Source organism: Colletes gigas, unplaced genomic scaffold, assembly GCF_013123115.1.
Source record: "Colletes gigas isolate AHSC1104 unplaced genomic scaffold, ASM1312311v1 Colletes_gigas_Sc00001, whole genome shotgun sequence".
NCBI classification, from domain to species: domain Eukaryota; kingdom Metazoa; phylum Arthropoda; class Insecta; order Hymenoptera; family Colletidae; genus Colletes; species Colletes gigas.
The window spans coordinates 7,427,219-7,440,719 of NW_025106630.1; the positions used below are offsets into that span (position 1 = coordinate 7,427,219).

The 13,501-nt window shown below is 44.2% G+C and overlaps 1 protein-coding gene across 3 annotated transcripts; it reads left to right on the plus strand.

Annotated features, from left to right (window-relative positions):
• Positions 1–7: 7 nt before the first annotated feature.
• On the plus strand, positions 8–6,780 carry LOC122398136 (glutamyl aminopeptidase-like). Of its 3 annotated transcripts, XM_043397781.1 has the most exons (17): positions 161–199; positions 708–956; positions 1,489–1,735; positions 2,194–2,608; positions 2,694–2,841; positions 2,910–3,180; positions 3,234–3,404; positions 3,624–3,721; positions 3,782–3,916; positions 3,990–4,288; positions 4,366–4,451; positions 4,531–4,658; positions 4,727–4,930; positions 5,092–5,171; positions 5,245–5,393; positions 5,514–5,646; positions 5,759–6,780. In XM_043397781.1, exons 3-17 carry the CDS (start codon positions 1,528–1,530, stop codon positions 6,132–6,134), a joined length of 2,901 nt encoding a protein of 966 aa, XP_043253716.1. In that variant the 5' UTR covers positions 161–199; positions 708–956; positions 1,489–1,527; the 3' UTR covers positions 6,135–6,780. The 3 variants fall into 3 exon arrangements, with proteins under 3 accessions (XP_043253734.1, XP_043253716.1, XP_043253726.1); XM_043397799.1 differs by lacking the exon at positions 708–956 and having other exon boundaries at positions 8–199; XM_043397791.1 differs by lacking the exon at positions 161–199 and having other exon boundaries at positions 695–956.
• The last annotated feature ends 6,721 nt before the right edge of the window (positions 6,781–13,501 follow it).

The window sequence follows — 13,501 nt, forward strand, 5'->3', positions numbered from 1 at the left end:
TTTCCACTCGGCTCGTCTCCCCGTTGCATCCAATTAAGAACAAGTCTTAGCTGCCGTGCAACCGACCGTACTTTTTGCAGTTCCCAGTCAATGATCGAAACTAAGAAGAACCTGTCCACCTCGCAGTTATCCAGTCTCGTTCGCGGACAAACGAAAGCATCGTCGTGGTAATTTTCGAAATATACAAAGGCAATCGAAGGTAACTAGACGGTTCAAACACGATTATTAATCACGTTACATTAATTATCTGTTAAATTATTAATACGTTGCCGGAGATATTATTGTAATCCACATTCCAACATTAGAATCGAAAATATCAAGATCGCAATAAATACTTTAGATTCTAAATATCAGAGGATTTTTGGTGGAAAACTGGGGTACAACGAGACCATTTTAGCTCGATCTATATTAGAAATAAGAAACGAAAGGTAACGACCGTGACACGCCTGAATTCTTAATCGACGTCCCTGAGTGGTGAAACTCCGGATTCGAAGGTTGAAACGAGAAAGAATTCGATACTGCTATTGACAGTTGACATTTTGCAAAGCTACCGGATCGATCATTCGGTGATCAACCGTGCGGTATTGCGTGGAAAGCGTGTTTTCGTTCTAGCAAAGTCAGTCGTTGAAACTTTCGCTAAATCACGCACGCGGTGGTAGCAGCCTCGATCTTGGATTTCTCAGCGATGATCTCTGCTTATCCCGTAGACGAGGTTCGATAAACGATCTTGATAGTTCCGACGAGCTGATATAGTCGATCATCGGTGGGATTAGAGTGGCGATAGCGCGTTATAAAACGCGGAAAGGATCCTCGATCGACCGAATCGGTATCGACGCGTTTGACGAAAAGTGGTTTTGTTTGGAAGTCGGCGGTTCGTTTGATCCAATCGCATCTGGCCCGACTATTATTCAATTTCTCGGGTCAACTCGGTACAGGAGACGTCACGCAAGAAAGAGGTAATTCAATAACCGTAGTGAACTCATTCAGTGTTGATAGCTCGTCGCGTCGGTGGTGTATGGATCCACGATCTTCCACGGATCTTTTAGGCTCGCATCGCGCGATAAAATAATCTGTACGTTTCATTTGCTACCTCGTGTTAAAGAGTCTTAGAGAAAATTCAATTTAGAAATACGAAAGTAGATGATTCAACCTATAAAATGACTCCAGGAAAATTGTTGCGTGACTTCTTTTCGCAAAGTTATAGCAGTTGAAAGATCGACAATGTTTTGAGGGTTGTTCGATAACTATAAATTTAAAAATTTGTAATTAAATCAAGGCGTTGATCACGCATGTGCGGGAAGAGAAATTTATTACACGAAACTGTGTCCCCTCTTCGGTTCGTCTCCCGTCCCGTTTGAAATTCCCGCCCAAAATTCTCCTGCATTCCCGGTGAAAGTACAAGAACGAATGATTCCTAAAAAATAGTTGCACGACACGGTCTGTCAATACCGCGAATAAAATAATTCGAACGAGCACCGCGTGTTTCAGCTCGAATTTGGTTTTTCGTAAGTGGCACATGCGCACTAGATGGAGGCAAAAGCGGCCAAACGAGGTTTAGGTGGCGTTGGGTATAGCGGCGCCGTGTCCTCGACGTCGGGAGCGCAACTATACCGTGGCGTCGGACTACTTTGCTTCACCTGCAGCATCTGCTTTATTCTCAGCCTGATCTGCACGTGTCTGGCTACGTTGCTGGTCATCCTCGATCAGAAAGTCGAAGCCGCCAGCTATCAATACTGTGAGTGGCCTTTTCTATGCACTGTCACCGCTCGCTGATAACAGTTGATCCACGTGAGCGTGATAAAAAACGGCGGGAAATTTGAAATCGTTTACCAAGGACTCGCTAATTACGCCGCATTGCAATAGCTTTACACTTGTTACCGTGATGCTTCTGACTATATAATTTGCATAGTTTCACATGATACGACAATCAAATTTCGTATTTGTACAATTTATAAAATTTCGAATTGGACAATGTAGAATATTTAATTGTAACGAGCGAGATAGTACTGTTTTTCATCGCGTGTATTGAACTCGGTGTAATCAGCTCGCTGCAAAGGGATTTAATAATATTGCCACTTTAATTCCAGACTTTGCGCTTGTTCTCTTATCACCGTGACTCCGATACCTTTATCAAAATCCAGAACAAACCGAGCTGGCAAGTACGTGCAACCATACGTGTCTGATCTGTTCCAGCTCTCGCCACGATGAACCAGCGATCGAACCCCGATTCGTCCTTTCGATTACCGAAGGACGTGACTCCTCTGCACTACGATGTCTACTTGCACCCAGACCTCGACAAGGGCACCTTCCAGGGTAAAGTTACGATCCTGATCGACCTGCTCAACAGGAGGAATAGCATAGTGGTTCACCAGAAGGATCTGAACATCACCTCCGCCACCTTGAAGACCTACGATCGCGAGGAGAACTACGAGATCAAGGTTCTCGAGATCGCGCAAATATCGCAACACGAAATGGTCACGGTCACGGCGGAAAATGAACTCCACTCGGGACTGTATCACTTGACCTTTGAGTTCAGCGGCGCGTTGCAACCCGACAAGATCGTAGGCCTGTACTCCAGCAGGTACAAGGACGAGGCGAACAATACCAGGTGAATTTCGGTACCGGTACCCAAACGAATAATATCGCAACATTTGGATCGATCGTTGCAATTTTCGGGGGATTTTTATCGGCAGATACATCGCCACGTCAAAGTTCGAGCCGACCTACGCCAGAAGAGCATTCCCGTGTTTCGACGAGCCATCGTTCAAGGCAGAATACACGGTGAAGCTCGTTCATCCTACCGGCGACTGTTACAGTGCTCTGTCCAACATGAACGTCGAGGTAAACATCGAAAAGAGCAGAGAACAGGTTTGAAATCTGCGGTTCACGGGATCATTTGCATTTCATAGAGCACCCAGGTGAATCATCCGTCACGCGGACTGACCACAGTGACGTTCGCAAAGAGCGTGCCAATGTCCACGTATTTAACTTGCTTCATAGTCAGCGATTTCGTCGCCAAGACCAAAATGGCGAAGGGCCTGAACGGTCGTCAGTTCCCGGTGAGCGTGTACACCACCAGGGCCCAGAAAGAGAAGGGTTCCTTCGCCCTCGACGTAGGCGTAAAGATCATCGAATACTACATCGGCCTTTTCGATGTCGATTACCCGTTGCCGAAACTTGGTAAGCGTACGAACAATATCGAAGACGTTGGATACTTAAAATTCGATTCGTAGATATGGCGGCCATTCCCGACTTTGTGTCCGGCGCTATGGAGAATTGGGGACTCGTCACATACAGAGAAGCGAGGCTGTTGTACAACGAGGGTACGAGTAGCACTGCAAACACCTACGACATCGTCACCGTGATCAGCCACGAGTTCGGGCACATGTGGTTTGGAAATTTGGGTGAGAACGTTTATCCTCGTCTGCTATCCGTGTGGTAGCTGTAAAATCTTGTGTTTATTTAACGCGAAACGATCGTATCCAGAATGCAAGTCCCGTTTACAAATATAGCTGCAATTGTGCTCGCGTCTATCGACGTTCCTTTGTTTATTGGCATGCCGCAGATTCTATTTTCGAACGATCGAAATTTATTTATTGTTTAAATTCCCTTCCGTCTTTCAGTCACTATGTCCTGGTGGAACGATCTATGGCTGAACGAGGGCTTCGCTTCCTTCATGCAGTACAAAAGCGCCGATGGAATTTTCTCGGACTGGGGAATGGTCGGTTATAGAATGATTAATTTTTACGGTGTATCAGAAAATACGTCTTCACGGTTTCAGATGGACTTCTTCCTGATCGAACAAATGCACAGTGTGTTCGTGACGGACGCGAAACTGAGCACCCACCCGATCGTGCAGACCGTCAACAACCCCGACGAAATAACCGCGATCTTCGACGAGATATCCTACAAAAAGGTTCACCGTCGCCATCGATAATTGTCTATCGACTCGTGTCCACAACTTGGTTTCATTTTCGATTAATTGTTAGGGATCCTCGTTGCTTCGAATGATGGAGAACTTCATCGGGCCCGACTCCTTCTACGCCGGTATCCACACTTACTTGAACAAATTCATGCTAGCCAACGCTGAGACGGCAGACTTTTTCAAGATCTTGCAAGACGTTTCCCCGGCGAACGTGAACGTGACGGCGACCATGGACACGTGGACAAGACAGAAAGGTTTCCCCGTGGTGAACGTGAGAAAGTCCGGCAATAAATACGTGTTGACGCAAAAACGATTCTTGACCAATCCTGACGCCCAATTCGATGTCTCTGACTCCGAATACGGGTAAGTAGCCTAACGCGTCTAGACTTAAACTATATCAAAATATACGGAGATATTCAATTATATGTTTCGTTTCGAAGCTACAAGTGGACCATTCCTGTCACTTACATCACGAGCAGAACGTCCGAGCCTACGCTTTTGTGGTTCCAGAAGGATGCAGAGAACTGTACTTGTTTAATTGCTTGTGGTTTACAAATAAACTTTGTGTTTAACGCGTTGCTATAACTGTTGTTTCACCTTCGTAGTGGAGATCGAGTTTAACGAGACGATCGACTGGATCAAGTTCAACGCGAACGAAGTTGGATATTATCGGGTCAATTACGAACCGACCGAGTGGGAGATCCTTAACAATTTGCTTCGAGATCATCACAAGGTGAATTATACGTTGCTTCGCGATTTACTTACGCTCGATTCGTCTCGTTTTCCCCGTTCGATCCGCAGAAATTGTCGGTGTCGGACAGAGCGCATCTTTTGGAGGACGCGTTTAGTTTGGCAGCTGCTGGGGAACTCGATTACGGAGTCGCGATGAACATGACCGCGTACCTTCCCAAGGAACGCCATGTTGTCCCGTGGATGGTCGCCGCGTCGAAATTGACAGCCATCGATACACTGTTATCGTCCAACAGCTCGTCGTCCAAGTTTAAGGTAAAGTTACCTCGTATTATGTATATTAAAATTTTTGCAACGTATTCGAATTTTTATTCGTGTCTTATTCACACTGGATAATGCACCGAGTCGCCCAAGATGCTTAAATATTATTAAGAATAATAATATTATAATAATAATAAACTATCAATATCATCTAGCAATACGTGAGAAATTTGTTGGACGATATTTACAATCACGTAACGTGGACCGTTGGAGACTCCAACGATCGCATCACTCTGTACGTAAAAAATGATCTTCGAGTTAAATTTTTCCTGCAGAGACTTCATCTTGGATCGTTTTCTCTTGTGCAGGAGACTTCGAACGTCTGTTCTTGAATTAGCCTGCTCCGTGGGACACCAGGCGTGCCTGTTTCACGCTGGAACTCTGTTCACCAGTTGGATCCAAGATGCAACGGATGTTCGTCCACATCCTGACATTCGACAGCTTGTTTATTATTACGGTGAATTATTTACGCATTAATTTTATCGTATTTCCGCGGTTGAGTCTTCCGATACTTTATATATACCCACTCCTACTGGTCAAATGATTTTAAGTTTAGTGTTAATGATCCTCGTTGCAGGGATGCACGATGTCGGCGACGAGGAAGCGTGGAACAAGATGTTCAAACGGTTCGTCGCTGAAACCGACTCGACGGAGAAGCTGAAATTAATGCGCGGATTGGCCGGAATACGATCCGCCTGGATTCTGAACATGTAACTTTTATTCAATATTCGAAACTAAATTTAAGGGTCTAAATTGTCGATCAACCATTGTACAAAGTCACGATCCACTATGGCCTCTTTTAAACATTCGTTCTTCGTACAGATTCATAACAACAGCCAAGGACGAGAATTACGTTCGCTCTCAGGACTTCTTCGGTTGCCTGTCGGCCATTTCCGGGAATCCCGTGGGAACTCCGCTCGTTTGGGACTGGGTTCGTTCCAATTGGGAGTTCCTCGTGAACAGATACACCTTGAACGATCGTAACCTCGGTTCTTTGATACCGGAAATCACCAAGACCTTCGCCACGGAGACGAAACTGAACGAGATCCATGCGTTCTTCGCCAAGTATCCAGACGCCGGCGCTGGTGAGATGAATCGCGCGAAAGCGTTGGAAACGGTGTCGAACAATATCAAATGGCTGGCGAAAAATAGCGGAAAGCTGGAAAGCTGGCTGAACGAACACGTGGGAACCAATTAAGCGGCTTACATATATGTGCTTGTGTGTTTGTGAGCTTGTGCGCGTGCGTTGACGATCCACGCCAAAGAAAGATGCAATAAGCATCGACATTGACAAATTTAAGGGGGTATTCTACTTTTAGGTCCTAGATCATTTATTGGCAAGGTAAAAATATTAATAATTGGCCATTCTGCATTTAATTGGGACGAGTTTCTATTAAAAAGTCAAAGGTTCACAGTAGAATACCTCCCCAACGAAATAGTGATTCTAAAAAGAAAACATTGATCGTGCAACGTTTGATACAAACCAAGAGAGCATGTGGTGTCCGTGTTGCAAAAATTTCCCAAATCATAGCTGGACTGTGTCCCCGAAATTTCCAATTTCCACAAAGTTTTAGACCAAACGCATTTTGTAGTTCTCCAGTTTTTATTTCAAACCAACACGGACCGATAAGAGTAAGCTAACCGCAGGGTACACCGGAACGCATTTAACTCGTTAACCGCGAGATTAATTTTTTACCTCGTCTACTTAACAATAATAACGCGTTTGCAATACTTACGTGCCTACAACGACTGCATTTCTACGAAACGTTTCTTTTTATACGGGTCGCTCGTGGCCCCCTGGCGCAGGGAGCTCTGTAATTTCTTCGAAAAATAAAGTGTCATTAAGCGCGCGAAGGGTTTCTAACTCGTGCTCGCGAACAAATGCAACGGAAATATCCTAACATCCTCTAACTTCGATCAGAGAATGATCAACCGGATAAATTGAGTTACTGTAATTGTTCTCTCCCTCGTGGGCAATTGGATCGACTTCTCTAGATTAGACGATCCTGCCTTGCTGAGAGAGAATCGAAGATCCGTTGGGCCTCTAATTTGTCTCGGTCATCGTGTCCTCGTTTTTATAGGTTCGTGGGATGCACCGAATCGCCTTACTTTTAAAGAATTGAAAGATCCGACGATTATAAAATTTTAGATAATCCCAGTAACATTAGGAACGGTTTAAAACGACAAGTATATTTTCATGTTTGACACTATTATTTGAAGAAATATCGATCGACTCGAAGTATACGGACCGTGATATGCCAAGTATAATAGCCTTTTATTTATTTTCGCGTATCATCGATTGCCCCGCCACCCAAGAGGTCTCGTAATCTGTCAATTGATTCGTCATTGACGAAACGAGCCTCGTAAATTCATTCCCTGAACAAACTGAGACCGAAATTAAGCTCTCCATCGATGGTTAAAATGACAGATTAGAGAAGAATCGAATAACTATTATAGTGATAAATATAAGTTCAGGTAAGAGCCAGAGTTAAGACTCTATTTCTTTCTACTTTTATTTTATTTTTATCCGTCGCTGGGCGCACCGTGTGTCAAAATCACGCGAAGCATTGTTAGAAATTCTAATCGCATCGAAGATCGCGCGAGAAGTTCTCAACTCGGATTTACGTAATATGGCAATTAAATGGCGGAAACGGTTCCTCGCGTTTCCTAGTTGGATGTCTTCCAAAAGTTGGCCAAAGCGCGCCGCGAGGACGATGAAACAGCAATTGGTGAACTTCCTCCTTAACGGGACCACCATACCGGCGATTTCTAATCTCGAATTAAACTCGCGTTTGTTAAAGTTCAGAACTTGCACGCTCTTTTGAACAGATTTGTTTCTTTTTCATAAAATAGAGAGGAAAGGAAATTTTATCATGGGTGAAAATGACCCTGGTCGTCGTGTTCGCCCCAAATTATCCATCTTTAGAGGGTTAATGGACCATCGCGAAGCAACAGTTGCCCCCTCCGCTACGTAAGCGAGACGATGACCAGCTCGACCTTTTAGGAAAATGAAACTTTGAAAAGCCCGAGCTGCTTGTCCTCTTGTCCATTAACACTTATCGTTCCACGAGCATTGCGCAACTAGCTCGTGTTATTATTGTCCAGGTTTTCCCTCGACTGTCGGACCCGTAAAAAAATGAAACAGCCAGACGGGAAAAAGAATTTTACTATTCCTGTAACCTGCTCGTGCGTCACACCATGACGAACTTGTCTCAACGGTTGTCCTCGTGCGAAGGAACCATTGTTCTCTCCTGAGGAGAATGATCTTTATGATTTTTTTTCCAAAAACAAGTAGCTCGATAGCCTTCGATAGCATCGAACGTATAATTTAATAATAAAATCCCCGGGATAACAAACGTATCTTTTATTTTGGATCGTCGATTAGCTTGCTTGACCACGCTTGCAATCTCAGAACCGAAATCAAATGGAAGTTCGTTGCGCAAGTTTCGTTAATATTCGGTTCGTTTCATTCATGATTTCAGAAGCGAGTCCGTAGACTTTCGATTCGGGGGCGACGTTATCGGGAAGCTTTTGGAATGTAAATCTACGTTCCACGACTCCTATTAAAGCAAGAAAATGTCCAGGTGGTTCCGAAAATACCGGTTTCGAAATATCTCTTGCGTAATCGAACCGAGAGAGCTGAACTTGTTTATCGATCGACGAACTCGGCGATCCCCTGATTATTTTATTTTATTGTAAAACTGTCGGTGGACACCTTTTCAAGTTTCAACTTGAAATTATTGTCTTAAATTTCGTCGAGACTTTGTCTCGAAAAAGACAACTTTGAATCGAGTGCAATCGAGTACGACTTGGACACAGGCACAAGTAGAAATAGCGACTAATGGAGGGACAAATCGCATTCAATCACACGCGTAGCCAAATTCAATTGCCTCGGAAACGAACCATTATACGAACAAATTTTATTCCACATTTTAGACTTATTTTTTCTACGTAGAATCGCCGTCGTTCCTAACTCCACCGCGATTACTGGATCACCCTGTATGCTTCGATAAATGGATATTACATAGGATAAGATATTAACCCTCGAAGGACCGAGCCACGAGCCATCGCGTAAAAAACTAAAGTCCTGAGCAGAGGGTGTATATCGAATCCACCCACGCTTTCCACATTTTTTTATTGGGAATCGATCTTTAAACGCAAGTGCTTTAAGAGTAATTGCTAGAAAAAAGTAGTACAAAAAATACAAAATATAACAATTCTTTTAGCAAAGCAAATTAGTATTAGTTGGGGGGGTCGAATTTCCAAGAACCGAATATCTTGTCCAGCGTTCTGCCAAAAAAATAAAACTGTCTCGTCCGTCTGAAAGCCGTGCTCTCTTATCGAGGACTAATTTATAGTCCCGTTTGATTCGATCCCCTGTAATCTTGCTAATTTTTCGATCCGTCGGCCGCTATCTAATAATTCCGTCGCGGTCCATAAACGCGTGACGTACGAGCATTTAGGGCTCCCGACCAAGGGACCCTATTCATCCTGATGACGTCACGGGACGCCCTTTCGCATCTATTAAACTGCCGTTGTCCTCCATTATCTCTGTCTCCGTTCTCCGTTTCGGTATCTACGAACATTCGTCCCACAAAATGTCAATAGTCGAAATAACCTGACCGAGGCACTCCATAAGCAGTCCTAAATAAATTTATTTTATATTTTTATAATTTCTTACATGTCTCCCCGTTTATATTTCGAACCTAATCGTACTGGAATAATTGGGGCATCTCCGGGGCAAACGACAAGCAGATTTTCAAAATGTCTTTTTTGTGTACGAAAAAAGTGGAATATTTCCGTGTATCCGTATCGTATCAACTTTCTACGCGTCATAGAAAATAGTATCACAGCTCGAAAAGTTTGTAGCGTCGTAAACGTACGTTTTCCCCGAATCGTTCGTTGCATCGAAATGTTTTGCAGCGTTTTAGCCGTCCTCTCGACTTAAACGCGCCGGATCGAGATATAAATTATCGTCGCTGGAAACGCAGATTTTCGTTATTAATATTTTCCGTTCGAAAACAAGCGAACGCGAAGAAATACTTTCCGGAGGGGTGAAATGTGCACAGGTTCGCGGAAAGTTCGTGCAATCTTATCGGACGATAAGATACACCGTGTGTACACGAATTTTTTTTTCGCTCGTTTCGCGGGAGCATCCTTAATGGACTCGAACGATGTTGCAATCGAGCGGAACAGAAAGTTATTATTTATAGTACGAACAAAACTCGCTGCCGCTCCTTCGGACGACAATAATTCACGCGCCAATAAACAGCCGCTGGTGTAACGACGGTGCAAGGATTACATTCCGATTTTAGACGCGGGCAATCTGCCAATTATAATGCATCCGTGCAATCTTCATCGTGTTTTGAATCGCGCGGAAAGTCGCGGACGACGATCGAGGCGCAGAACGTTCCGCGGATCGATAACATCTCGCGGTAAATAAATCTATCGGGCGCCTCGAGTAAACACGCCGGCAGAAGTAGAATTAAACGCGCGAAATGTTTTAATTCGAACATAATTTATCGCTCGTTCGCCTTGGCGCTGGCGATTTACATATTCGAAATGGCGCGAAGGGAATTTCAAAACACAAATTCATTTTTTTAATCCTTTTATTTGTAAGATCGCATCGGCTACAAGGTCCTTAGGCGCCACGTCGGTGTTAATTCAAATTTTATCTAGTAAGCCATGTTCTTTTAATACGTTTGCTAGTTTGGAGAATCCATTTGTGTGCTTAGGTATTAACTGAACAGGATGAATGCCGATATCTCGGTAGTTTGTTGTTGGAATTGCATATTGGTGGTCCTGGATTTGTTGGTATAAAGCAGTTTTGTTTGTGTGCTCAATTCTTGGCCTCGATAAAGTACTTTGTGGTTCTTTGGAAGATGGTACTGGAATAGCTTGATCGAACTTCGTATTTATCCATTGTCGGTTCCTGTAATAGACGCAGATTATTTGAAAACCTGTCTTTTGAAGGAGCCGACTACGAGAAAGCAGAGAAAAGATATTCGTCGCTGGAATTCGACGACGGAAGACCAGGAGACGAAGGTAGCGTGCACAGATATTTGTATGCGGTTATTGGTCTAGCTCGACACGAGGAATTCCTTTTACGCGGAACGTAAATCGGAGTCGACGCGTTTCGGGAACATTTCTTCGAATATTTCATTACTTCGTGAAAGTTATTTCGTCAAATAATGCACGGCCAACTCCCGCGCGACAGGATTTCGTTCCGACGCGTTTCGAACTTCTGTGCCTGCAAGCAACGAAATTTTTAAACGCGCGGCATAGTCGTTGGGCAAGTTTTATTGGACTCGTCAGACTTGGATGGACCGCGGGGGGTTCGTCCTCGTTGAAAATGCTCGTCGCGTGGCTGAATAATGAGGACCATTTGTCGAAATATAATACGATCGCCACAGAATAATTACCCGTTCTCTCGGCCCGCGCAGATTAATCATTGAAAACCCACTCGCTTAATCCGATATCACGGTTGGCCAGGCCAGTCGTTTTGATTCAGCCGTGGCATTATTTATTCAACGATTTTACCGCGAACGAATCCGTGCACCGCTGTCGATCGATTTCGACGGGGGGAAGAAACCGAATTAATAACCAATAAAACACAAGACAACTCAAAGGAAACGTATCCAAGGGATTAATACCGAAAACCTTTGGGCGAGATGCATTTAATTTATTCCCAGGAACGTACGGAATGGTCTAAACGAAAGTTGAAAAGTCATCTTTGCACGTGCATCTGAATTATTCCCGCGCGATCGATCAAAACTTCCCAACCTGAAAAAGAACAAGAGGCACCGTACTTGTATAACTTAACAAAGAAATGCTGGAAGTTCCGAGCGTATTCGCGCCAGGAGGTTCGATACGGAAGCCATTTTGTCGAACCCATCGTCAAGATGTTGCCAAGCACTTGGCGAAATGGCAATTCGTATTCAGGAATCGTAACGAAACGTGCCGAAGTCTTCTGTACAAAGTACGGTCTAACAGATGTCCTTTTATTAAACGACAGGATCCGAGTTTTTAGCGGGAATCGAGGATACAGGTACATTAGCGTGTCTCCGTTTCGGTTATTTCGCGCTTAATAGTCTCGTTAAGGAATTAAGTTCTGTAGTATCGAAGACTTTAATTGGTCCCCAAAGACGAACTCGTCTTTGAAACAGACCAACGGCGTTGCGACGTCCAATTCAATTACTCTTTGCCGTGTCTCCTAGGTACGAGGAAGAAAGTGCCACTGCATACACGCTCGAAGGATCCCCGCTAATTGCGCGCATTCAACCGCACAGAATGATCGGAGGGAAACGAAACTAATTAACGATTGCTAATGAGTAGACTGCGGATTTCGTGCCCTCCGGCTATGAAACTACGAAAACTAGAGAAAACGTAGCGAACGAAACTTTCAGATTACATTCTTGAACGACCAAGAAGAAGCAATAAGAGAATAATGTCCAACGTTACTTTTTGCTGGCGTGACGCCATAGTGCTGTCAATTTTCCAGTGTTTGGATCAATCGGACGCAACAGGTGACGCGTAGCTAAAATTGAAATCAGCAACGAAGGGAACCGCGATACATGTTTCGTCGAATCGATGTACGTCGAGTATGCAACGAACCGGAGGAAACCCCTTTCGTGGATGATCTGTCCGATAAGTCAGGGTCTTAAAAGGAAACGAGGCCATTGGGAACGAGTGCTTTCCATGCAACAGGTGAAGTGTTCTTTTCTTACTGGCTTCATTGACCGTTTGATGCACGAGGAGAGCACTCGATGGAGTATTCGACGCCCGAAAAATTTGAATATCGTCTCGACTGTCTCTCGTCTCTGGTCTCGTGAAAGTTACGGGCTTTCATAAATTTCAACTAGCTTCCGCAAATTTTTCAAATTTTCGTGCTTCCTTCGCGCCGAAGTAATTTTGAAACTGGGTTAGAGGGGTCGTGGGAAAATGTGTTAATTTCGACGGTGTCTCACGGTGTACGTAGAACAAAATGTGACTCACCTAGTTGTTTCGAAACTGCTTAAATATTAGATAATGTGGTTATTTACGTAGATAAATAATCATTCATTGTGGTGGTCGTTCTCCTGGAAAGAACTCGGTTCGGAAGATTATCGAACGGACCGGAGGGCCGAGGTCGAGAACGCAGGTGCAAAAAGCGACCTTTTGTTGAGAGAATGCCTAAAGCGGATGCTAGCTTTCAAATTGGCGGTCCACTTTTATACTCTTCGCACGTTTCGAGCCCGATATTCGCCAAAAAAATCAGTCATCGACCGTGTACGTTCTCTCGTCCCCCTACAAATGGCTCGATGACGTCGTTCGGTTTAATCTTTCTCCGATGTTCTGTGTTACCGTTTTCCTCGAGCTAAGAATCGGAACAGTACCTTCTGCAAACGTATCCAGAGCATTGTAGTGAAACGCAGCAATAAACGAACGCGATGTTTGGCTTCGTTTCGTAGAGCTTCGGTGTGAAACGCGGCAACAGTCTCCGTTTCTTTCGATATGCGCTACCAAATAAATTTCTAACGCTTCCTGATTCGTTCTTTCGCGAATCTGCGAAGAGTTTGTCCATAC

What these genes read in the sequence shown, in the direction of transcription:
- LOC122398136 (XM_043397799.1), top strand. Translation starts at nt 1,528, where the DNA reads ATGGAGGCAAAAGCGGCCAAACGAGGTTTAGGTGGCGTTGGGTATAGC. An exon ending in GACGAGGCGAACAATACCAG is followed by an intron (nt 2,609 to 2,693) that starts GTGAATTTCGGT and finishes TTTTATCGGCAG; the next exon opens with ATACATCGCCACGTCAAAGT. An exon ending in TCCAACGATCGCATCACTCT is followed by an intron (nt 5,172 to 5,244) that starts GTACGTAAAAAA and finishes TCTCTTGTGCAG; the next exon opens with GAGACTTCGAACGTCTGTTC.